General features: G+C 46.1%; 1 protein-coding gene across 5 annotated transcripts in view; it reads right to left on the bottom strand.

The window, feature by feature from the left end:
• LOC138824441 (jhy protein homolog) overlaps nt 1-25,253 on the bottom strand; it is a 47,597-nt gene that overhangs the window by 1,336 nt on the left and 21,008 nt on the right. For 4 of the 5 annotated variants that reach the window (XM_070018296.1, XM_070018297.1, XM_070018295.1 and 1 more), the window contains 5 exons: nt 22,349-22,462; nt 16,465-17,054; nt 11,591-11,891; nt 2,832-2,912; nt 2,030-2,158 (listed from right to left, as the gene is read on the bottom strand). In XM_070018296.1, the coding sequence (XP_069874397.1) occupies nt 2,030-2,158; nt 2,832-2,912; nt 11,591-11,891; nt 16,465-17,054; nt 22,349-22,462 (1,215 nt within the window). The remainder of the gene's footprint in view (nt 1-2,029; nt 2,159-2,831; nt 2,913-11,590; nt 11,892-16,464; nt 17,055-22,348; nt 22,463-25,253) is intronic. The other variant, XM_070018300.1, reaches the window with a different exon arrangement.

Here is a 25,253-nt window from a genome sequence, read left to right as displayed (position 1 = left end):
TAGATACATAAATATTTATATGTGATAAACATTAATATTTATATTTATTGTATATATATATAATATTTTGGCAGTTGAACTTGGGGCCTGGGCACTGTCCCTGAGCCTCTCTGTGCTCAAGGCTAGCACTCTACCACTTGAGCCACAGTGCCGCTCCTGGTTTTTTGAGATGAGTCTCATGGGGACTTTTCTGTTGGCCTGGCTTTGCACTGCAATCCTCAGATCTCAGCCTCCTGAGTAGCTAGGATCACAGGTGTGAGCTACCAATGCCCAGCTGAGTTTTATATTTTAATAAGCATTTGTCTATAACTGAAGTAGGACTAGATAGTAAATAGAGTAAATAGAATAAATAGATAGAAAAAAACTCTAAAACATAGGGAAAGAGTCCAAACTTTTCAGTGCATAGGTGAAATGTATAGTAATTTCTTTTCTTTCTTTTTTTTTTGTCAGTCATGGGGCCTGCACTCTGGGCCTGGGTGCTGTCCCTCAGCTCTTCAGCTCAAGGCTAGCGCTCTACAGCACCACTTTCAGTTTTTTCTGCTTATGTGGTGCTGAGGAATCGAACCCAGGGCCTCATGCATGCAAGGCAAGTGCTCTGCCACTGAGCCACCTTCCCAGCCCTGTATAGTAATGTCTAATAGTGTACTTGTTGCCTTGATGTTCTTCTGAAAATATAATGGAATAGAGGGAAAAAGGAAAAGTGACAGGATGGAAACTCAGCGGGGAGGACTGAGGTCTTCAGGTCTGAGGAAGAAGATGTGCGTGGCTGTGAGAGGGATGCGAAGCCCACACTCCAAGACCCCAGCGCCACTCATCCTGACGGAGAGACCCCAGCGCCACTCATCCTGATGGAGAGACCCCAGCGCCACTCATCCCTGACGGAGAGACCCCAGGTCCCCTCATCCTGACGGAGAGACCCCAGGGCCACTCATCCTGACGGAGAGACCCCAGCGCCACTCATCCTGACGGAGATACCCCAGCGCCACTCATCCTGACGGAGATACCCCAGCGCCACTCATCCTGACGGAGAGACCCCAGCGCCACTCATCCTGACGGAGAGACCCCAGGGCCACTCATCCTGACGGAGAGACCCCAGGGCCACTCATCCTGACGGAGAGACCCCAGCGCCACTCATCCCTGATGGAGAGACCCCAGCGCCACTCATCCTGATGGAGAGACCCCAGTGCCACTCATCCCTGACGGAGAGACCCCAGGGCCACTCATCCTGACGGAGAGACCCCAGGGCCACTCATCCTGACGGAGAGACCCCAGGGCCACTCATCCTGACGGAGAGACCCCAGCGCCACTCATCCTGATGGAGAGACCCCAGGGCCACTCATCCCTGACGGAGATACCCCAGCGCCACTCATCCTGATGGAGAGACCCCAGGGCCACTCATCCTGATGGAGAGACCCCAGCGCCACTCATCCTGATGGAGAGACCCCAGGGCCACTCATCCCTGACGGAGAGACTCCCGTGCCCACAGTGGTATGGACAGACTGTGGCAGAGCCCTGTCTCCACAGGACATGTTTCCTTCACCTCCCTGGGTAGGACAGATGACATCTGAGAGGAAGAACATTCTGTATTTCTTGAAATCTTATCTTCACTAGAGAAGCCTTTATACCGCGAGCTCCACAGGGAAGGAGGGGGTGAACGTGAGCGGAACAGCAAGGACCTTCTGGACGTGAACAGCCAGGAGACATTAATTTCCTTGAAACTTAGTGAATGACAGGGAGTGGAATGGGTAGTCAATCAGGATTGCTAGTTTCTTCTAAGAAATCACTCTGTTGCTTTTATGTGTGATTTCCTAAAATTCTGTACTTGGAAGTACAGATCATGAACTTGGGGAAAATAAGCAAGTTAACTTTGCAGAATAGTCTGTGTGTGTGTGTGGGGGGGCAATTCCCTCACCATCTGGTGATAGTGAGCACAGACATGGCAGTTACTGAAGTATCCCTGCCTTCCAAATACACGGGGTAAGAGGTGACAGCCATCGCCCGCTCGCGCTGACTGATGAGACCTTCTGACCTTGTGCCGGGGGGGAGCTGGCTTGTTTTCCGTCTTCGCGGTCTGCGGTTTGGACGGAGCAGGGAATGTCTTCATGTTGTACTCCTTCACTTGCCTCGCATATTCCTTCTGCTGCACCAACTTCTGCATCTGTTCAGAGAAACACAGCTATGAGGAGTCACAGGTCCTGGTCGGCTCTCTCTGCACGCTACATCAGCGGCCCAGGAGAGGTCCCTGGCCGGGAGTGAGGAGACAGCAGCAGCCTTGCCGCGGTCCCCTGCGCTGAGGGCCGCACCCCGGGGCGTGTGCCGTGTCCCCTGGACCGAAGCTAAATCCCATTCACCTCCCTTTTGTGGGTTGTATTTACTCAATTTATTTCCATGTTTGCTTGCACACTCTGTATGCCTGAAGCAGCTGCAGTTAGAACACATTAAAGGGGGGGTCTCCTTCTGCTCGAGCAGAGCGATGAAGAGGCTGCCCCGCTCAGGGGCTGGGGAACTTGCTCCGGAAAGGTCCGTTCTGTGGCTACTTCAGACCCATCAAGAACACTATCAGGAGAGACCCAAACCGCACGAACCCACGCATCCGAGTCCACCTGCGTGTGCCGACTCTCCACTGCAGGCTCTCACGTGTAACGGAAAGGTGCGTGCATGAAAGGATACTGGCTAGGCATGATTATTTTGCAGTAGGAATTGCTTAGGGTCTGTTCGGGGAGGACAGTGACAGGGAGCTTGACGCTGAGGACCATCTTGGGTCAGTGTCGCTACAGGGCGATGCGGATGGGCCGAGTCAGGAAGGAAAACACCGTGTGCATTTCACTCACTTTGTCTCTGACGGACTCCAGGTCGGGTCCCAGGCCTCCCAGCGTCACGTCCCTTTTCTGATAGCCTTTCAGCTTAGAACTCTGAAAGAATAAGCAGAGAAACATCGTCGCTCAGGGCCCTGTGGGCCCACAGGTAGTCACACGTGCCCAAGCACAGGCACAGAAAGAGGAAGGGCAGCCTGGGGGGTGCATTTCCTCACTGGCCATTCTTCCAGTTCAGTGGTAATATTGATAATGGTCGATCTGTTTGTGTGTGTGTGTGTGTGTGTGTGTGTGTGTGTGTGTGTGTGTGTGTGTGTGTGTGTGTGTGTGTGTGTGTGTGTGTGTGTGTGTGTGTGTGTGTAGTTAGCTAACAGGTTCTGACTTCTCCATTTCTGTAATAAGAGAAATGGAAATTCTGAAAATTGCAAATTAAAACTTTCAAGCTAACAATGTGCTGTGTTTCTATGAACACTTCCACGATAACATAGACCTTGCCACGTTGTCTATGCTGTGGGCTATGAGGGCCAACTTTGTGAAGTTTGCTAAATAAAATGACTTCTTTTAAAGAGGCAATCTGAGCACATTGTTCCAAAAGGTCCAGCGAGGTATAACGGTGCCTTTTAGAGACATCACAAAACAGAAAAGAATCAGAAGATAGTAACTTTAAAATTTTGCTCTTGGCGGGGCGCTGGTAGCTCATGCCTGTAATCCTTGCTACTCGAGAGGCTGTGATTTGAGGATCATGGTTTGAAGCTAGCCCAGGTAAAAAAGTCTGTGAGACTCTTATCTCTAATTAACCAATAAAAAGCCAGAAGTAGAACACCAGATGAGCAAAAATAAAGGTCTTAAGTTCTAGTTCTATTTCCAGTACAGGCACAAAAAATTTTGCTCTTGATTGTTGGGGAGGGAAAAAAAAAAGGTAACTTCAAGCAAAGTAAAGCAAAATAAATAACAATTCAACTGTAATCCATTCATAATACTCAAAAGAAAGTAAGCATTGAAGAGTCTTGACAAAATCCACTGAGAAATTGGTTTTGTTCAGTCAGTGTGATTTATTAGTATGGGTATTACCAAGCAATAGTGAGGAAGTTTATTAGATTATGACACTGGAGCCAAAATAGTCCACAGGAAGAAACCCTAATCCTCTGCTGATCACAGGCCAGATTAAGACACTCTCCAAATGGCAGCTTTCAGCATTAAAACTTAAGTTCAGACACACTATTTCCCATTGTGAAGACACCAAATCCTTTTACCTTTCGATGTCTTAATTAATGTGGTCCCCTTTACCAAGAGAAGGGGAAAAGACAAATAACAAGGAAATAGCTAGGAGGAGAGTAATCGTGTTAGCGCGCATCTAAGTTCATGCTTGGAGTGGAGAAAGAGCCCCAGTATAGTAACACCAGTGCGCTGTTCCGTTTGTGTCGAGTGCTGTTAGTGTCAAGACAGTATTGGTTGTTGTTGTTGTTGTTGTTTTCAGTACTGGGGAATAAACCCAGGTCTTCTAGCTTGCTAATAAGCGATGACCCCATCCCTTTTGTTTATATTTCGCTTCTGAGCTGGGATTTTCCTAACTTTGCCCAGGCTACTCTTGAATTTCCAGTGCTCCTGCTTCTGCCTAGTGGTGGATGTGACTGCAGATGGGCACTACCAAGCCTACTCAAGGCACCATGTTTTCACCCATTTTGAGAGCTTCTGTCCATCTACCTAGCCCTCTTCTAACATCGAATTTGGCAAAGGGGGTCCAGATGAAAGAGGGATTCTTGGCATATTAACCCTAACTCTTGAATAAAGCTCTTACAAGCTTAACAATGCACATACATCTGCCTACTGTACCAACCACGACCACTGTGGGTCCTCTCGCAGGACATGGCTGATTCCCCAGTGGTCATTCCAGTTGGCTGCCATGATAGAGGCTCAGAAGTCAAAATCACGTGTCCCTGTTGCCCATGAACATCAGGCTTCCAGGACACCCTGAAGATAATAAAATCTGCAGCTGCATTTGCCGATAGGTTACACATCACTTTTTATGCCTTAAATCACCCTATTGTTTAGAATACCTAATCCAACAGGAATGTTATGGAAATAGTTTTTGAGATTCTTCAGGGAATGATGACAAGAACAAAAATAAAAGTCTGTGCATGTTCAGTATAGATGTAGATGTGGTAGTACTGAGATTTGAACTCAGAGTCTTCTGCTTGCTTGACTGGTGCTCTACCACATGAGCCATGCTTCCAGCCCAGCTTTTTGCTGGTTCTTTTGGTAATAGGCTTTGAATCATGATCCTCAGGATCTCAAGCCTCCTCAGTGGCTAGGATTACAGGCGTGAGCCACTGCTGCCTGACTTAGAAGTAATATCTTTAGAATATTGTTGGACCCATGTTGGTTAAATCTGTGGGTGCTGAAGCTGGGGTTGTTGAGGACTTCCAGACTTGTGGCTGGGACTGAAGGTTTGCTGAGCAGAGGGTGTGTCTTCATGCAACCAGCATGGGTTCTCCCTTTCCCCTTTTCCTTTTCTGGAAAGTAGATTGACTCATACAGCAGGAGCAGCCAAGGTGCAGCTGGCAGAGTGAGAAGAGCAGGTCACTGATGCACAGAGCTGCGGGAGGCCCAGCCTGGCCAAGCGCCACCTGCGCGTGTGGCTTCATCGGATGTTTGACGCCGCTGGTCTGTGCTTCTTGCTGTGGAAGGAAATGCTTCTAACACCTCTGTCTCGGTGTCCTAATTCAAAAGGGCCACGCTGAGGCTGCCACAGGCGTGGCATGACACACCACCAGGATGAACCATTCTGTCCATGGAACTGGCTCCATTACAAAGCTGAACACCTAGGGTCAAAACTCTCCAGGGCGGGGCTGGGAAGGTGGCTCAGTGGTAGAGTGCTTGCCTTGCATGCCTGAGGCCCTGGGTTCGATTCCTCAGCACCACATAAGCAAAAAGAAAAAAGCTGGAAGTGGCGCTGTGGCTCAAGTGGTAGAGCGCTAGCCTTGAGCTGAAGAGCTGAGGGACAGCGCCCAGGTCCAGAGTTCAGGCCTCACGACCGGACCCCCCCAAAAAACAAAAACAAACAAACAAAAAAAACTCTTCAGGGCATCTGGTCTAAAGGCAACCTTTAGACTAAAATCACAAATAATAACCCTAAGGTAGACAAAACAGTGCCCATGAAGGGCATTTCAAAACCATACGTCTCTTTTAAAAGAAAAACCCAGAAGTCAGCACCAAGCAAAGCCACCATAGCAGCGGCTTCCGGTCTCTTCTGTCAGGCTGTTCATACTTTTGTAAAAATTATCCATCCAGTTATTTTATTTTTTCAATAAACATTTTAGCATTACATCCTCTTCTCTTGTAACTAAATGTTTTTTTAAATGTGATTGAAAAACAATTATTTTATTATTATAAAGGTGACATACAGAGGGGTTACGGCCATGTGAGTCAGGTGATCAGTCTAAGTGTCTTTCCCTCCCTCACCCTCTCAGTCCCGCCCTCCTGTCTCCACTCACGAGTTGTGAAGTTCACGTTCATCAGTGTCTAGTGAGCGCCACCGCTTCACTTTTTCACACTTTTCTTCTCGAGTTCTGTGCCCAGCTCTTCCCTCCCAAAGACAGACGCAGGAGTGAACCCCGCAGAGAGAAAAGAAAACAGAACCAACAACAGCTACAAAAGAGAGAACTCTTGGGTCCATTCTTGGGGTTCATTTCAATACAAATATGAGAATTGTGACTTTCTTAGAGCCCGGTGTTGTATTATCTAGTTATAGTTCAACTTCTAGCTATTTCTCTAAATGTGGAATGCTCAAGATGTTCTGGGATAAGCATTATTTGTGAGCTGCTCCGCTGATTTCTTCATGTGCCAACTACTGAGAACAAAGGGACACGTAAGGTCCTCAGTCAGCTTTTCTCCTGGTGATGGGGCGCATCGGCTCTCATCACATTTAAAAACTTGCAATCATTTTGAATAGGTGAGTGAACTCAGACAACTTGCAAAAACAAATTTGTTTTTGTCTCACAATCACCAAATTATAGTCTGTTTGCCAGCATAAATCAATAATGAAAAGGAGGGGATAAAAAAATCAAGCCTTACTCATATCTAAGTCATAAATCCAATTTGCCAAAGATGATGAGAAAGAAATGATCAGCGCCCAGAAATCTCATCCTTAGCCTGAAGCAGCTTAACTTCTCATCATCCCACTGACTCACAAAAGACATGAATAATTGCTCATTGGTCTCTGGCCACAGTTCTCACAATTGCCTCAAATAAACACCTTGGTCAGCACAGAAAAAAAACCAGAGTGAAGGGTCTAGCATCTCAGAGTGAAGAGAGAGCTTGTGGCCCCAAGGCCAGCTCCGGAAGGCTCTTCTCGGGAGAAGCTGCTTCCAGCAGGAATAGCCCTAGCTCCTAACGGAGTTTGTTCTGGGTGACTGGAGATGAAAATCTGAACTGGCTCAAGTTTGGCTCACGTCATTGTGCGCTGCTCCTCAGCCGTGCCATTCTGTCGGAGGTCTCCATCTGGAGTCTTTTTAAAGGCAGCATTATTACTGCATTACCAAGTTATTTATCATTCACATATGTCAAACTCACCTACTTGAGGTTGTATCATTTAATATCTTTTGGTCCTTTTGGATATTCAGAGTGTGTAAACATTACCATGATCCAATTTATCACCCTGCAAATAGAAGCTCCAAGCTCCCCCAGCTCCCAGCTCCAGGCAACCACTAATCTACTTTCTCACTCTTCCAAAGTCCTTTCTAGTAGAGTAATCCCCACAATCGACTTTGGTGTACCTTCCTTTGGTTCTTATTACCAGACTAAAAGGTTGTAGTACCACAATGTAAAAAATGTAATAGTAATAACAACAATCATAAACCAACAGTGATCTTCCTATTATGCATTCTGAGCTCAAGGAAAATGAATTAGAAAATACAAGCATGCCCTTGCCCAAGCCCCGCCTCCCTGTGCGCATTCCGGGGCCCTGCATCTCTGCTGGTCTCACATTAGCCACTGGTCCACTGCCACCTGCCCAGCCCGGTGCTGCCAGGCCCCTCTGAGCCGCCGTTCCCTCCGCTGGCCCAGCAGGCCATGGCACAGGACTGCGGACAGCGGGTTTCCATCAGTAATTAGGCACGATCCTTCTCAAGCCACACAGCCCATTTGTGCTGTCAACTTGGAACACAGCGTGCCTGGACTGAGAGGACACTGACTGCTCTGCAAAGCACTCATCTCAAGTGCAGGGCAGGGCTGAACTGGGGTGTGGGGAGTGCTCAGAGCTGTTCCAGAACAGTCCTCAGATGCAGTAAGTGTGAGACAGTTACTGAAGAACAGGAAGCAGCACTTCACACGCTGCGGAACAGTGAGTGAAGGAAATCTGCCCGCGGTGGCTGAACGGAACCCAAACCTGCCTCCCGCTAGCCACGCCGGGCTACGACAGCAAACACACCACCTAATGACTGCGCTCTGGTCACGTGTGGGGAGCGGACATCACAAGTGTGTGGGCTTTCCACTGCTCCACGCCCCTGTCTGATTTAATGGCTGGACAACACCCAGTATTCCTGAACTGGTCAGATGAGGAAAGGGCCGAGGACTATTCTCTTTCACAAATCCTCATTTTTTTTTCCTTCCTTCCTTCCTTCCTTCCTTCCTTCCTTCCTTCCTTCCTTCCTGTCTGCCTGCCTTTCCTTCCTTCCTTGCTTGCTTGCTTGCTTCCTTCCTTCCTTCCTTCCTTTTCTTTCTCTCTTTCTTCCTCTTTTTTTCTTTTTGCCAGTCCTGGAGCTCAGTCCTGGAGCTTTAACTCTGGGCCTGGGCACTGTCCCTAAGCTTCTTTAGCTCAAGTCTAAGCACTCTACCACTTGAGCCACAGTACCACTTCCAGCTCTTTCTGTGATTAATTGGAGATAAGAGTCTTATGGACGGGGCTGGGAAGGTGGCTCAGTGGTAGAGCGCTTGCCTTGCATGCCTGAGGCCCTGGGTTCGATTCCTCAGCACCACATAAGCAAAAAGAAAAAAGCCACAAGTGGGGCTGTGGCTCAAGTGGTAGAGCGCTAGCCTTGAGCTGAAGAGCTGAGGGACAGCGCCGAGGCCCAGAGTTCAGGCCCCACAACCGGAACCAAAAAAAAAAAAAAAAAAAAAAGAGTCTCACGGACTTTCCTGCCTGGGCTGGCTTTGAACATCGATCCTCACATCTCAGTGTCCTGAGTAACTATTGTTACAGGCGTGAGCCACTGATGCCTGGCTCAATTTTTTTCTTTTAAAAATATGGTTCAGGAGACTGCAGGATTTGAACTCACGGTGCTCTACAAACAGCACAGCTCTCAGTCACTTTAGCTTCTGGACAGAGCGCCTCTGCGTGTTTGTGGGATGTGGACTGGATTGGAACGGTCCTGACAGGAAGGCAGCAGGGGAAGGACTTTCCCAGTTGGGAAGCAGGGCCTGAAGCTCTCCCTCCTCTTCCTCACTTTCCCATGCACTTTGAGTCCTGGTAATGCACTTTCCTCTATCTTTGTTCAGTAAGACAGGAATTCAAATTAGTAAGAGAAGGAAGAAGGAAAAGGAATATAACAATTTATAGGGAATAAGCTAAAGTTTTAATGCATTATTTCATTTACTATCATACTGAGTCTCCAAAGAGAATAATTCTGATGGTTCATCCATACTTGCCCAAGTCACAGAGACAGCAGGCACTGGCTGAGGTCAGCGCGTGGGACTGAGTGACAGCCCTGCAGACTGAACGCTCAGTTTAAAGTCTGAATGTTGCTTTTGTTTGTTTTTTTGTTTTGTTTTTCCAGTCCTGGGGCTTGAACTCAGGCCTGGGCTCTGTCCCTGAGCTTCTTTTGCTCAAGGTTAGCACTCTACCACTTGAGCCACACAGTGCCACTTCGGGCTTTTTCTGTGTATGTGGTACTGAGGAATCGAATCCAGGGCTTCATGCATGCTAGGCAAGCACTCTACCACTGAGCCACCTTCCCAGCCCAGAAAGTCCGAATGTTTAACAGAGGTCCAGAGTTGGTCAGAACCATGCAGCAAAGCTCTCTTCTGAGTGTGTGTGCCCAGGTCAGTGGAGGTCTGATGGGCTGTGGGAGCACTGTGGGTGGGCACTGATGGAGCTGAGCCTCAGGAGACCGCTATAGCACATGCTAGCAATGAAACAGCTCCTCACAGTGCCAGGACTAGACCAGAGGGCACAGGGTGTGGAGACATGTGGTAGAGAGGAAGGTGGGACAATCTTAGAGAATCTTGTTTTTCATTCAGAGAAGCAAGACTTAATTGTGAAGGCCAGAGGAGTAAAGACCATTTGATGATTCTTTTGGTTAGTTTGTTTTGGCCTGTCGTGGGGCACTGTCCCTCAACCCTTCATGTAAGTCTAGCGCTCTACTACTGTGAGCCACAGCTTTACTTCCAGTTTTCTGGTGGTTCATTGGAGAGAAGAGACTTATGGACTCTCTGTTTGGGCTGGCTTTGAGCCAGGATCCTCAGATCTTAGCCTCCTGAGTAGCTAGGATTATAGGTGTGAGCCACTGACGCCCACATGCTCTTGAATGTTCAGAATTTTGAGCCACATTGATCTCAAAGGGGAAGGAGGACAAGAAGGACTAACAGAGGGAGGAATTTGACCAAAGTATATTATATATGTTTATGGAGATACCATAAGGAAACACCTTTGTACAATGAATGTATATGGACTAGGATGTCACTCAGTGGCAAAGCACTTGCCTAGCAAGCACAACATCCTGGGGTCAATCCCCAGTGCCAGAAAAGAAAAGGCAAAAACATCTCAAAAAACAAACAAAAAGCAATGATGCATATTAACTAAGTTAAAAAATTAAAAAAACCTCTTTTCTTCTTTGTAAAGTTGTCTGCTACGAGTATTTCATTACACTAATAAAAAAGAAGTTTGGCACTAGAAGCAAGAGATCTTTCCTAAAGAGTTTTTTTTTTTTTTGCCAGTCGTGGGGCCTGAACTCTGGGTCTGGGCGCTGTCCCTCAGCTCTTCAGCTCAAGGCTAGCGTTCTACCACTTGAGCTACACAGTGCCACTTCCTGCTTATGTGGTACTGAGGAATTGAACCCAGGGCCTCGTGCATGCAAGACAAGCTCGCTACCACTGAGCCACCTTCCCAGCCCTCCTAAGGAGGTTTGTTTTTTTTTTTTTTTTTTTTTGCTTTTTAACAGTGGAGAAACACACAGGACATAGAAGGTGGTGCACAGAGGTCCAGTGAGGGCAAATCTTACTACAGATAAGGAGTTCAGTATAGACGGGTCACAACTGCAGGGGAAAGTTCAGCTGCTGGCCGGCCTGGGCATTTGGCTACAGGAGCTGAGGTGAGGTGAGCACCAAGGGACCGTTTCAGTTGTGAGGAGCCATTGGTGGGTGGTGAGGACCAGCGGCAACAGGGCTTTGAGAGACTCAACCCTATGCTCTTCTCTTCTGGACAGGCCAATGGGTGTGGAGGCCCAGCTTACCGTGGGGGAGGAGGGGACTGTGTGGGCAAGCTTCTCCCAGGAAGCGATGATGCCCCAGCTGGGGACGGAGGAGAATTATCATCTACTCTCCACACTGGCACTCCCTTCCCCAAACGACCTGGAAAGCAAATGGCAGCAACTACAGCTAGAAAGATGTAGCAGTGGGCATTCCTGGGCTCCCAGGGCACGCAGCGGTGGCAGCTGGACCACAGGGGCTTGGTAACCACTGCTCCTATCCCTGGGCTCTGACTCACAAGGGGTGGGGGATGCAGGTCCGTCTGTCTTGCCAAAGCAAGAATGTGAGCTGACGGGACATGACGTGTGTATTACCTTAATGCTGTTCCTTTTCCTGGGCTTCCCCGCCCTCTCCAGCTGAGACAGATAGCCTTCTGAATTGCTACGGTTGAGTTTCATCATCTGGTGCCTGTGGCTTCGTTTTGAGCTGAGCTGGGATTCGCTCTCCACCCTGGGTAGGATGGGAGGGAAGGTGAGGAGGCTGGGTAGGGACCCCTTGCGGGGCTGCACCTCGGCCAGCTGCACCAGGGCCTGCTGGTGCTGATCCATGATGTGTGTGAGCCGGGAGTCCGGGGAGGCTCTGTTAGGTTCACTCTCCACGGAAGAGTGGAATTTCCTGGGGGGGAAACCATATGCGTCAATAAAACTTACACAAACAAGACTTCTAGCATACAAATAATGACGTATCAGTTCCAAAATCAAGTGAATGGCCTTCAGCATACACTTCTCCTATCTTCAAATCTTCTTTTTCTTCCTTAGGACATTCTAATTATTCTTCTTTACAACTTTAACTTAGTGCATCCAGAACAGGGAAACACCATTTAGAAAATCCAAACATCTGAGAATGGTTTTGTTTTTTTCTTTTGGTGCTGGGGCTGGGGCTTGAACTCAAGAGCCTGGATGCTGTCCCTGAGCTTTGTTGCTCATGGCTAGTGCTCTACCACTTCTACCATAGCTCTACTTCTACCTGCCTGGGCTGGTTTTGAACCACAATCCTCAGATCTTAGCCTCTTGACTAGCTAGGATTATAGGCATGAGCCACCAGCGCCTGGCTTCAAATGTTGCTTTTAATTATAGCCAAATATATAGCTAAATTCTTAAGAGAAGCAGAAAATCTCTAGGGATGAAAATCAACATGGAACTAAAGCCAAAGCGGCTTTTGTTTTAGCTGCAGCTATGACTTTCCTTGGGGGAAGTCTGGCTCTAAGACTGTTTAAGTTAACGCTGGCCCAGGACATGGGAGACTGTGGCTTTACATGTGACAGGGGATCTGACTGAGATCCTTGGATGAGGATGACCACCCTTCAAGGGCAAATCCTCAGTATAATAATGGATTAAGAAAATGCATTCACTGGCTTCTAGCAACAGCAGAGCAAGTCTAACTTGGTCTTTGCTCTGAATTTCCATACAATCATGGAAATCCAACCAAGAAATTAAGGCTAAAATGACCCGGATGAGGATCTGTAGCCATGAGAAAGAAGCAAGCATATTATCCAATGGGAAATTTTTCTGAACTTATAACAGTCAGGATCTAGGAATCACAGAGGAGTGTCAAGTAGAACTGAAAATATCATGCCTGCATATCATAAAGTGAAGCTTCCAGACAACAACAAAAATACACAGATTGATGAAATAGAAGAGAAAAACAGAGAGGAATAATATGCCCCAAATTGTTTTCAAGATGACAAGTGAAACACTGCTTAACAAAACAAACACGAGAAAATGCCAGTGAACTCTAATGGGTACTTGTGGGGTGAGCAGGCAGAATGGATTCCTGTCTGAAAGGGGACATCTATGTCAGTCGAAAAGCGGTTGAAAGTCTGTTTAGGAAGTGGGGAAATCTACCTATTTTCTTCCCCATTTTGTACAATGAGGTTCATGTCTCTTCTCCACCTCCACAGTACCCTGGGGACTTGTATCCTAGGGAAGGTGTAGAAATCATCGGACCACATGAAGAAGATGATCCCGAACAGACAAGAGGCGCTTCCTACACACACCGAACTTCAACAAAGCTTGTCTCTCAGCACCCAGTGAGATGGCCAGTCCCTCCCACGTAATTACGAACAGGAACTCAAGTGCCAGATGAGTGAGACCAGCCTCACAGAGGAAATAGGAAAGCAAGTGAAGGGAAACTGAACACACCACCACCAACAATAACTTGAGGAAAGAGAACCTAAATAGGAAATCAAAGATACTTAACCATGATCACCATGGCCCTCACTCTCCATTCTCACTTACTGAGATGTAAGATGCTGAGAAGAAATGATGTCACGTCCATGGCAAAAGGAATATTCAGAAAAATCACAGAAGCAAAAAATAATGCTCTTGGAAATAAATTTTAAAAAAGAGCAGTAGAAAGGTTGGATACAAAATCTCACAGAAAGTAGGACAAAATCACAAAGGAATAAAGAACAAGAGAGAAAAAAAATCATAAGAACAGTCCTAGAAGAAAGAACACATGTGAATAACAGGAGGTTTGAGAAAGGGCAAACAGACAAGATGGTTGGAAGCCAGAAGCCAGGAGATGATTCAAGACAGTTTCCCAGAAATGAAGGACGCATATTCCCAGGTTAAAAGGCTCAGCACAACCTACGAAAACAGACCCTCACAAAGGCACATTGTGGTATCTCCTTATTTTGTTGGAGAAAAAGAAAAGACCCTACAGCTTCAGAAACAAAAAAGGGCCTTGTACAAAGGATGCAGAAAGAGGAAGCCTCTGACCTCTTAACAAGGATAGAAGGATAACAAGGATAGAAGTCGGAGGGAAAAGATTTCCAGGCTAGAATTCGGCAATAGTTGGTCAGCTGTCAGTCAGGGGTCACGTCCAGGCATGCAGTGTCTCAAAACAGTCTTCCTCCTGGTGGTGGGATGTTCTCTACCAAGATGAGAGAGGGGATGAAGGGGTGGAGGGGACGTGGGGCGGAGAAGGGAACTTCCATGGTGGAATGAAGGTCAACCCCGGGCAACCATGAGCAGGAACACAGCAGGTTGAGGACCGCCTGCTGCCCCACCTCTGCCATTATGCCTTGCTTCCAGTCTGAGGATGTATCAGAGGCTGCGCTCCAACAAGACGAAGTGTGAGTGTCTGGAAAAGGGAGTCCTCAGACCGGCTGCGGAGTGGGTCTAGCAAGAGGAAGCCACGAAAGGTCTTCGTAAGAAAGAAGAGCCTGGGGTTTTTGTCCTGGTGAAATGCTGTACTCAGAGGCCACTGGGAAATATGGGGTAAAAATAGCCACAAGTACAAAAAGAAAAAAAATAGCAAGGCAATCTAAACTTTTGGGAAATAATAATAAAGCACAGCTATAGTCTTCAATGCTAGAGTATGAATTATGGTTGCATTGACATGATCATAAAAGTAACTGAGTATTGTTCTTTTTTTCAATGGAAACCTACCTATGACTTTTGGAGGGTTAATGGCTGTGGTGATGGTGAGGGAGAGGAGGTAAATTCTCATCTTCCCAGAATAGGAAGTCAATAAAATAGCTAACACTGATGCAGCAAAATACTGCAACAGACCAATATAACCAAGAATCATAACAAATACAGAAAAATGTAAAAATGCCAAAAAAGAGGTTGTTGCTACCCAGAATTCCTTTTATTTTTAGGTTGGAAACTGGAATTTGAATTCAGTACCTGGCCCTTTCGCTCATTGGATGGTGCTCTACCAACTGAGCCATGCCTCCAACCCCCTACTCAGAATCCTTATGCCAACAGATTATTATTCATAATCAAGGCTTGTGGTATATATATATATATATATACCAACACCTTAATTGAAAAAATAAATTAAAAACAAGAAAGATAGCATATACAATATTAAAAATGAAAGCATGATTACAAAACTTGAATAATACAAAAGTATATGTAGATACTGTGAAAAGTTTTATGACAGTACATTTTAAAACTTAGCAAAATGTTAATTTCTTTCCTAATAAGTATAATTTATCAGACTGACGAAAAAACAGACTGGGAAGACTTAGAATTATTAGAGCAAATCCTAGTGATTCCCTGGTTATTTTGGAGATGGAATTGAGTCAATTTTTGCTGCCTGCACTGGCCTCAAATTGAGATCCTCCATATCTCAACCTCTCCAGTAACTAGGACCACAGGTGTGAGCCACCAGCGCCTGGTTTTCTACTGAACTTTAAGTAAGATCTAACTGCAGCTGTCTATGAAGTGCCCCAGAGGATGTAAAAAGAGGGCAGTACTCAACTCACTTCCCAGGGTGGATATAGGCCTGTATAACATCCAGACAAAGCTGGTGACAGGCAGGAAAACTCAAGCCTTTCGCAAAGGTCCCTGGAAGTGGTTTTATTTTTTTTTTAATTATTATTATTTTTTGGGTCCGGTTGTGGGGCTGAACTCTGGGCCTGGGCGCTGTCCCTCAGCTCTTCAGCTCAAGGCTAGTGCTTTACCACTTGAGCCGCAGCGCCACTTCTGGCTTTTTTCTTTTTGCTTATGTGGTGCTGAGGAATCGAACCCAGGGCCTCATGCATGCAAGGCAAGCGCTCTACCACTGAGCCACCTTCCCAGCCCCCAGAAGTGGTTTTAAAAATAACTTCCTTTTCCCTGTCTATAGAGGGAGAGGCAATGTGTCTACAATGCGGGCCTCCTGGATAATTTAGAAACTAGAGAGGAGGAATTACAATCACCTCACTCTCCCTGGCCAGATGACATGATTGGTATCTTAGCAGAGCTCATAATTGAACAGAATCTTGCACCTTACTGGTTTCTTTTTATAGACACTCTTTCTTGTTCTCATAATTTGTAGTGGTTATATGACATTAAATATCGTAATTTACCCAGACCTTTCCCCACTGTTAGATTTCTAGGTCCTGTCTGGAAATGACTTTTTTTATGTACGCATTTCTTCTATACTTTAGGTTATTTTCTTAGGCTAGGCCGTGACAGTGTTGGAGATAATTGGTTCTCTCCATTCATTACATCCTTGCAGCACATTGGATTCCATGTCCTTCTCTCCCTCTGATTGCTACTTTAACTATAGCAGGAAAAGGAGAGAGGACAGGGAAGAAGAAAAGAAACACATTAAGAGTGGTCTACGTTAGTCAGATGAGAGCCTTACATTGGATTTTCCCTTGTAGCTGACCATACCCAGTGTCTCCTCCATTTCCTTCTCCCTCTCCTGTCTTTCTCCTCGGGGAAACCAGCTGAGCAAAAGGAATTCTTACCATAACATTTCTAAGTTCTTATATTTCATCTCTGGAGAAGGCTGTGTGGGTGCTTTCTTATGCTTTGTCGGCCTGTGGACGTTCGTGTCATGAACAGCTGAAGGCCCTTTCTGGCTTAGGGGCCCGTGTGTCTTAGACAGTTCACTAAGGTTGTTCAGATCCATAGCAGCAGGAGTGTAGCTGGGTAGCTGTTGGTAGGAAAACCTTTTCTTCTCCTCATGTCTGAGTCCTCGTTCTCTATTAAGGTTCAGCATGGAGTGATAGCCAGTAGAGTTTATATGTAACACCTTGTCAAAAGCCTGACTTGGTGGAACAAAGATGTTGGAAGTGACTCTGGGGTTCTGGACCCTAAGTGCCCTCCTGTCTGGTAGGTCGCTGTCTGGGTGTTGTTGCTGCCAGGGGGCGCTCTGGCTTCCGTGACTGACCCTGAGCTCCTCTTCCCTGAAAGGAGGCAGGAGGCCCTGGCGTTTGCGCTCTTTGTGAACCTTGGGTCTGGCTGGCCTTCGCCAGGGCTGTTGTCCCTCGGTTGTTTCAGAGGACTGACCTCTTGGGAGGCTGCTAGACTGCTGAGACCAGCGTTCCTGGTAATCCTGAAAAGATATGATGGTTATACATTAGTGTTTTATTTCCTTTTTTTTTTTTTTTTTTTTTTTTTGGTCGGTCGTGGGGCTTGAACTCTGGGCCTGGGTGCTGTCCCTCAGCTCTTTAGCTCAAGGCGAGCGCTCTGCCACTTGAGCTACAGCGCCACTTCCGGTTTTCTGGTGGTTTATTGGAGATAGGAGTTTCACAGTCTCTCCTTCCCCGGGCTGGCTTTGAACCGAGATCCTCAGATCTCAGCCTCCTGAGCAGCTAGGATTACAGGCGTGAGCCACCAGCGCCCGGCTTGTTTTCTTTATTTTCAACTGTGAGTTGAAGCTAGAAAGGTGATCAAGGACGTGAATGCTACGGAGACCCTTTCCTCACTCCAGACACCTGGGGGAAGTCTCGGTGAAAGGCTTTAGATTGTGAGCTTAGAAAGAGGTGGCGAGCTCCAACTTGCTTTGTGTTAAAGACAAACCTTTTACAGTCTGGAAGGGGAAGCGGCACCACACGGCAGGTGGGGCAGAGGCCAGCTTCACCTCCAAGGTGGTACACAGAAAAAGAGACCAAAGATCCATCTCAGAGAACACAATCTTACTTTAACTAAATTGCTATTAAAAAAAAAAAAAACCCTAACCAGAAAACATTGATGAATTGCTTTCCCAACCAAGTACAAGTTTAATATGAAATACAGTTCAGAGCACCAGCTCTTCCTGCTCATACAGGTTAGAAGCTAGGGATGACCTCTTCACCAGATGAAACAAATTAGATTTTATTCAGCAGATCCTGAGAGAGCCAGAGCTGTGATAGACATCACAAAACCAAAGGGCTGTTTTCCTTCTGCTCCTTAATACAGCCTGGACTGAAGGCAATCAAAAGGTGGAGGGGGGGGGAAGGGGGAAGATTTCAATTTCAGAGCAGTCTTTATGCTTTTCAGAGTCTAGTAACAACAAGATGTACTCCCTGTATAATAGATACACGATGTAACTATCTTGTGCTAGAGCCATTTAGGAATATTTTCCAAGGAAAAAGCACACTCATTACTTTGTGAAAACCTGGCTGAGTTAAGAGGCTTTTGGAAAGAATGATTAAGTGCTTACTGAAAACAGTGACATATGCATCAATAATGGCAAGGTATTTCTCCTTTTCTAAGCTCACAGATTACAAAAAAATAAATAAAGCTAAAACCTTCCTACATCCAGTATCTATGCAACATTAATTGAAAAATGCAACAATTAGCTAGATCACTGGAGAGAAAAATACCTGGAAGTGAATGAGGTATGTTTGTTTCACCTTGTTATGAAGGACCTTAGGAAAAAGTATCAGCTTTTATTTAGATTTTTTTCTGATGTGATTCTCAAGCTGCATTGTATTCCTACATAATGGGAAGTGCTATTCTACTTCTAATGAAACCGCATTATAATAAGGTTGAGGGTGTTGAAATTAACACAGAAATGGTTTAGTATTCCTTGTTTCAGACTTGTAAGTAAAGCATCACTTCTAATTTGAAAGGTAGACTATGTTCCCTCTGGAATTTGGATTTTCTGGGGCTACGGAGGCCATGCCAAGATTAGTTTTGCTCAATTTTTATTTTTTTACTTTGCTCTGAAAAAAAGAAAAAAAAATCTTTCTTGTCTGGGTAGCGTGGTGCCCATCGGTAATCTCAGCTATTTAGAGAGTAGCTATAGAGAGGATCAGGGTTTGAGGCCAGCCTGGGAAAGGTTAATGAGATCCTATCCTGATCAACAAGTGGGCATGATGGGCCCACCTGGGAGCCTGTACAGCCACACCGGAGGGTTAGACAAGAGGATCACGGTCAGGGCTGGGCCAGGCAAAAAGCTGAGACCCTATCTGAGTTCACACTCCACTCCTGCCAAAATAGTCCCCCTCAAAAACAAAAACAAGCCAACAAAGCAAAGCAACAACAACAAAACTTGTCTATCCTGAGGTAAGAAAAGGTTCTTTGTTCCATGCAGTATATTGAGTTGGGCCTGAAGCCTCCCGCTTTGGAGGAAAGGGGGAAGAAATTGTTCTCTGCCTGGCTGCTGTTACTGAGCAGGAAGGTCAAGTGAGTGTGCCCTTTGCTATAATCTACAACCATGATCAGTGCTGACAAGGTCATCCCCCTCAGTCCCACCATTAACTCTTGGCAGAAAAAAAGTGACAAGGCACTTTTTCTGCTGACTGATCTTCCTCACTTCCTCTCCTCTTCCTCACCAAAGAAAGAAGAAACAAATCCGAAGTCCTGGGTTAGCACTTGATTTCCGCTGCTGTGTCCTTACCTCTGCTGCCCAACAATTGTGTTCACAATGGCCCTCACAGGGGGCTTTGTCAACAGGGCAAGGACTCATCATTTGATGAAACTTCAATTGTCTCAAGTGTTAAATCCGCCATTCACCCAAACCCGAGTGCCTGGAGATGGCATTTCAGTCCCCAGAAAGGACATTTATGGGGCTTGATGTGATTTCTCTCACCTTGCAGGCAGCCTACTTGAGATCTGTGGTTTATGGAAGATTTATTACCCTACAATTGAGGCCTCAGGTGTCACGCTTTAGGTGGCAAGATCTGAGTTCCCAGAAGTTAATATACAAAGCCATTCTCAGGCTGTTTAATCTCCTGCATCAGCACTGAAATCCGCTATTTCATCCTGCTCTCGCTGGGGTTCTTTTGTTACCCACACTGCTTAATGGCAATAGGTTTTCACGTCACATGCGTCACATGCGGTGTGTTAGCCCTGGGGAGTCTTCGTGCCTAATGCCGGGATGACAATTTCTCAGCAAGGCCCGTCCTTAGTCATTAATGTTCATTCATACTGCGCCATCCAAGGATGTCTGCGCCATCCCTGTGAAAGGTAGGGGCTGGCTGCTTCTCTCTTGCAGCTCTCCTGCTTACAAATCACAAGCCCAAGGCAGACTTCACGCTCTGATCCTAAGCAGGCGCTCCCTGGCTTCAACACAAAAGCCACCTTGCTTTCAGCTACCCAGACTTGGCCCTGAGCTCCAGGGTCAGCTCTGATAGGAAGACGTTTCTGTTGCGCTTTCTTTGCTTTCCTTCCTTCCTTCCTTCCCTCCCTCCCTCCCTCCCTCCCTCCTTCCTTCCTTCCTCTCTTTCTCCCTCTTTCTTTCTTTCCTTTCCCCCCCCCCCTGCTAAACAGCTCACTGACAATTAAAAACGAGTCTGTTGAACTTGGGTTGTAAACTGCATCCTATGATATTAGGAAAATGTGGAGTATGGCTCTATTTTCTGCTGTTGGTATGATGAATTGGAGCAGCATGGGCACTGGGAGACTCACATCACAAATGATCATCTGTTTAAGGTTTTGTCTTCCCAATGTTGCTAGGCTGGAACCCAGTGCCTTTCCCCTGCTGGTTCGTACCACTCAGTGACCCGCTCATTACCATTCCCAAAATTTTAAGAGAGAAGATGTGTGGGTTTTTTAATTGCACCTGGCCTATTTTCTCTCTTCCCTCCTCTAGTTATAGTTTCTCTTTCTTTTCTAAATATTTTTATCATAAAGATACTGTACAGAGAGGGGTTACAGTTACGTGAGTAAGGTAATGAGTACATTTCCTATCAAGCACTATTACCCCCTCCTTTGTTTTCCCCCTACTATCCCTTCCCTCCCCACCTCTCCCCAACTCCCTGCCTTCCCCCCACTCCCCGCGAAAGCTATGAAGTTCGTTTTTCAACATAGTGTCTTGTACATCTCATTGTTACAATGGATCCACCTGTATTCTGTCTAGCATGTAAATGTGCTAATCTCTCCTCTGAAAAAGGAGAATGGGACTCTCCCTTAGTCCCATTCACAGAGCTGTTTTTCTCACAGGCAGGCAAGGTGGATTATGCCATCCACCAGTGCACACTTTGCTAATCGCTTCTTCCAGGGCACCAGGTAAAAATGGAATCAGGAAAGGGAACCATTCCTGGGGCCTCTGTGTTGCTGTGTTTTGTGTAAAATGACTTTAAATGTCCTGTGCTGTTTTGTCTTCATTCAGGAGAGTTACAGACATGATACTTAGTATGCCTGGACAACAGAAAGCATTCTCTTACCTTTCTTCTTATTTTGTTCCATTTTAGTGACAGTTAAAAGAGCTCTGGGTCACAACATGTTTCAAACGGGCATTCTATGATTATTTAAATGATTTAGGAATACAGGGCCATAGAATCATAAGATTTAGCAACTGTAATTTACCTTGAAGGTCATTTAGACCAACTCTTTTTTTCATAACAAGGAAACTTAAGGCTTATAGGTGAAGTTGCCATTTGCCAAGGTCATGCATCAAGTGCATGGCAGGTGGAGCCCCAGAATTCTCCTTATGACCTGGTCCAGTGCCCAGAATGCGAGACATGCCTTAAAGTGCTCTCTGCCATGCCCTAGCTCTGTATCCGATGTGCTATCAGATCCTGTCCTCCACAGCCCTGTGCCAGGAGAGTTCACTCTACCTTGTCGGCTCCAGGTATCCCTGGCTTCAGCATTTAGGAAGCTCTAAAGAACGCTATTAATTAATTAAATAATTTAATTAATTAAATGTTCAAGTGTGAGGGCAGCCTGGCGGCCACTGGGGAAAAAGGAAACGATTTAGGGTATTTCCAAATTTCTCCAGTTTCTTGTTGCCGTGTATATGAGTTGAGCAGATGACGCCAACAGCTCTACAGGCTTGGTGGCTTTCATGATCTTATCCTTTCTAAATAAGGATGAAATCTGAAGCAGGACTGACTCCACAAAACCCCCACACCCCGGCTCAGGAACTACGTCAGCTGCTACAGGCTTTTACTGTTGGTTTGTTTTCCTAGAGAAACGATTTCAGAAATGTTCCCCTCAATATTACGATGATGATTTCAAGAGTAGTAAACCATGGAGGGAAAGGGTGCTGCCAGCTGAGCAGCTTTTGTGTTCTGCCGGTGAGCGTTCAGGCCGGGCTCTGGGGACCCCCTGCTGGGGAAGGTGTCCCCATCATGGAGAGCGGCTGACAGCTCTGACAAGGACAGCCCTGTGGGCACCCTGGAGCTGAGGTTCGCCTTTCCCTGTGTGTCCCCAGGCCTTCCTTCTGGGCGAGGTTTGCAGTCTGTGTTGCAAGTGTGCTAGGATGATGTTCTTCAAGAAAGCAGAACCTCTGGGAACACAGGAAAGGCGGCTGCTGAGAAAGCCCTGGTTTCTCTGGCAGAAGTCAGTCTCTTTCACACAATGGTGGGTAGCTATTCTCAGACATAAAAATAAACCCATAAGTGACAAGAACTCACTGACATTACTTATATTCAAGCAGAATCACTTGAAACACACTTAGCATGCAATCTAGCAAGTAACCTTTAGCTGCCTGGCTCTTTGATGCCATTTGTCCTCTGCATCGATGGCAGTGTTTTCAGTCTCTTTGGCGTGCTCAATAGTCATCTTGCCAGCGACTCTGATGGGGTAGGAGACCTGAGAGGGTAAAACATATACAGCATAAGAGTCACAGGCTCAGGGCTCTGTCCTCTAGGAAGAAGTCCTGTAAGGGAAGGTTCTATGGCTAGTTTATTGGATCTCTTCAGTCCTCAGCTTCCCAGTGCGGTAGGAACATACTTTAAATAAACAACTAATAAGAGGCTCATGGCTTCTGAGCTTTCAGTCCAAGGTCACTTGACCCTATTGTTTTGGGCCTGTGAAGAGGCAATCTAGCATGGTGGGGAACTCTTGCATGTGTGGTGTGTGGTGTTGGGGAGGGGACATGGGGACAAAGATGCTCACTTCCTGGCAGACAGAAAGCGAAGAGACGGGAGGGAGGAGCTGAGAGAGAATGAGGGAAGGGAAGACACTGTACAAAAGGAAATGTACTCACACCCTGATTCATGTCATTACAATCTCTCTGTACATCACCTTTAGAGTAACAATAAAGTAGATAATAATTGAAAAAAAAAAGCAAAGAGAGACACAGGAAGGGCCTGGGATCAGGATCTCTTCGAGGGTACGGTACAACGTACTTCCTCCAATGAAGGAGAAGAGAAACAAAGAAAAGCCACGGTAAGAGAAAGGATCTGGGTTGGGAAGGTGGCTCAGTGGAAGAGCACTTGCCTTGCATGCCTGAGGCCCTGGGTTCGATTCCTCAGCATCACATAAGCAAAAAGAAAAAAACTGAAGTGGTGCTGTGGCTCAAGTGGTAGAGTGCTAGCCTTGAGCTGAAGAGCTGAGGGACAGCGCCCAGGCCCAGAGTTCAGGCCTCAGGACCGGACCCAAAAAAAAAAAAAAAAAAAAAAAGAGAGAAAGGATCTCTGTTTCATGCACCATGTGCAGTGTCCCACCACTGAGCAACCTAAATGCCAGAAAGTTCTTCCTGTGGGAACATGAGTGTGTCTCCCCACATTCCCTGTCTCTTTGCTCTCTGGAGAACCACACAACAGAAAACAGAAAACACCTGCAGCTTCTGACTTGGGGTCTCTTATTGAGAGGGCCTGTTTCAAGGTTTCTCTACCATCCTTCCTGTGATGTGTGACTCAGTCCAGTCTCTCCCTTTTTGAGCTGGTGAAATTAGTTTGTAAGTGTAGCTTTAGGGCTTTGCTCTTATTTTGTTAAATTTCTGGGTAGGCTGAGAAGCAGCCAGATGTGCAACTGGAAAGAATCTGGAATTTGGACTCTGTTACGCTTTTGCTCACATTTTCCCTCTACTGTTTACTTTTAGTAATGGAGCCTGGTGTTCAATACAGAAAGGGCAAAAAGTATTCATTAAATACGAAGTGATAAGTAAATACCATTCAACACAGCTTCCCTGGCACAAAACAGACAAGTTGTCTGTCCTTTATCTCAAGTGCTATCTTATTTGTCTGTGAACAATTGCTGAGATAACTCACTGTTACTGCACATATGGAGGTACTACAGGTAGATCTGGCAGATGTTTCAAGATTTAAAAGTTGGACTGAATGTGGGAGGAAAACAGGGGTTTTGCTTGAATTTTCACTGCTAAAAGAAGGAAACAAGAAAGTACTATTTGATCATGGACTTATTCTGAAATTGAGCAGAGGGAATCACTAGGTTTGCAATGCACAGCCTCCTCTGCAAATGGAAGCCCTCACACCACTCAACCGTCTAACTTGTGTTGAGAAGAAATTTTAGAATGGATGCTGGTGTTCCAGGCTAGGAACTGCCTCTCAGCAGTCCCAGAAAAACCTACCTATAGTTACCAAACGCTAGGTTTCACGGGAGTTGCAAAGGTTTGGTCCAATTCCTGCCACAATGTTAAAACAGACACATCATTCACTTAAAAGAAAAATCAGGACCAAGATGGCCTGGTGCCAGCCGGAACGATGAATAAACCTACCCCTTACCTGAAAAAAAAAAAAGAAAAAGAAAAAAGAAAGAAAAATCAGCTGTGCCCTGGAGGAGAAATGACGGTCAAGAGAGTGAAAAAATATAACTAGGCTAACTAAGCAGGCCAGGAAAAATCCCTTTCCAACCTTAAAGAAGTGGTGAAAGAGAAAGAAGAGAGAGGGGAAGAGGGAGAGGAAGGGAGGCGGCAGAAGTTGAGCTCTTCTATAGATCTGCGTCTAGGCCATAGAAATAAAGAGGGTTTGGTTTATTAATTCAGTCTCCCACTAGTGCCGTAAATTTGTACACTCACAACCGGGAGATCTCATATAGTTCTGCCATAAAGTTTACAAATTAAAAATGGAGTATCTGACATGTCCTTTGCTGGGGACAGAGGAAGTTGGATATTTCCATCCACAGGCTGTTTTGGTGGAACTTGTAGCTGGAGCTCCCCAGGGGACTTGCTGGGCAGGTAAAGCATACTTCTACATTATCTCTTTGAAAGTGGAATGGGACACAACCTCTGCCAGCTATATACTTTTTTTTTTGTGAACCATTCTATTAATACCAATCAAATCGAGAAAATGATCAAATGAAATTGCATTTTGAGCATCATAAGCTGTGTAATGTCTATTCTGTTAAATTGGGGCCTATAATTGCTTCTCTACTGAAAAGATACAACAAAGACAGCAATCATGGCATGCCATTATCCCAGACTAGAAAACCGGCCTTTGCCGGGAGGACTTCAAAGGCTTGCGGTTCTCGAATTGCATTTGGCTGCTATTGTTGAAGCGCAGGCAATCTTGATTAGGTGTTTACACTGAGGTAAGGCGCAGAGCAGAGAGTCGGAGTGCCTGGGTCTAGAGCCATTAAAAAATTGTACATTATGTTCCTTGCTTTGAAGTGAGGGTTTGTAGGTAGGAAAAGCAACTCA

This window comes from Dipodomys merriami, unplaced genomic scaffold (genome assembly GCF_024711535.1).
Source record: "Dipodomys merriami isolate MVZ:Mamm:240054 unplaced genomic scaffold, mDipMer1.0.p SCAF_129, whole genome shotgun sequence".
NCBI lineage: Eukaryota > Metazoa > Chordata > Mammalia > Rodentia > Heteromyidae > Dipodomys > Dipodomys merriami.
Note: the sequence above shows the minus strand (reverse complement) of the source record. Positions and strands in the feature narration are given on the sequence as shown.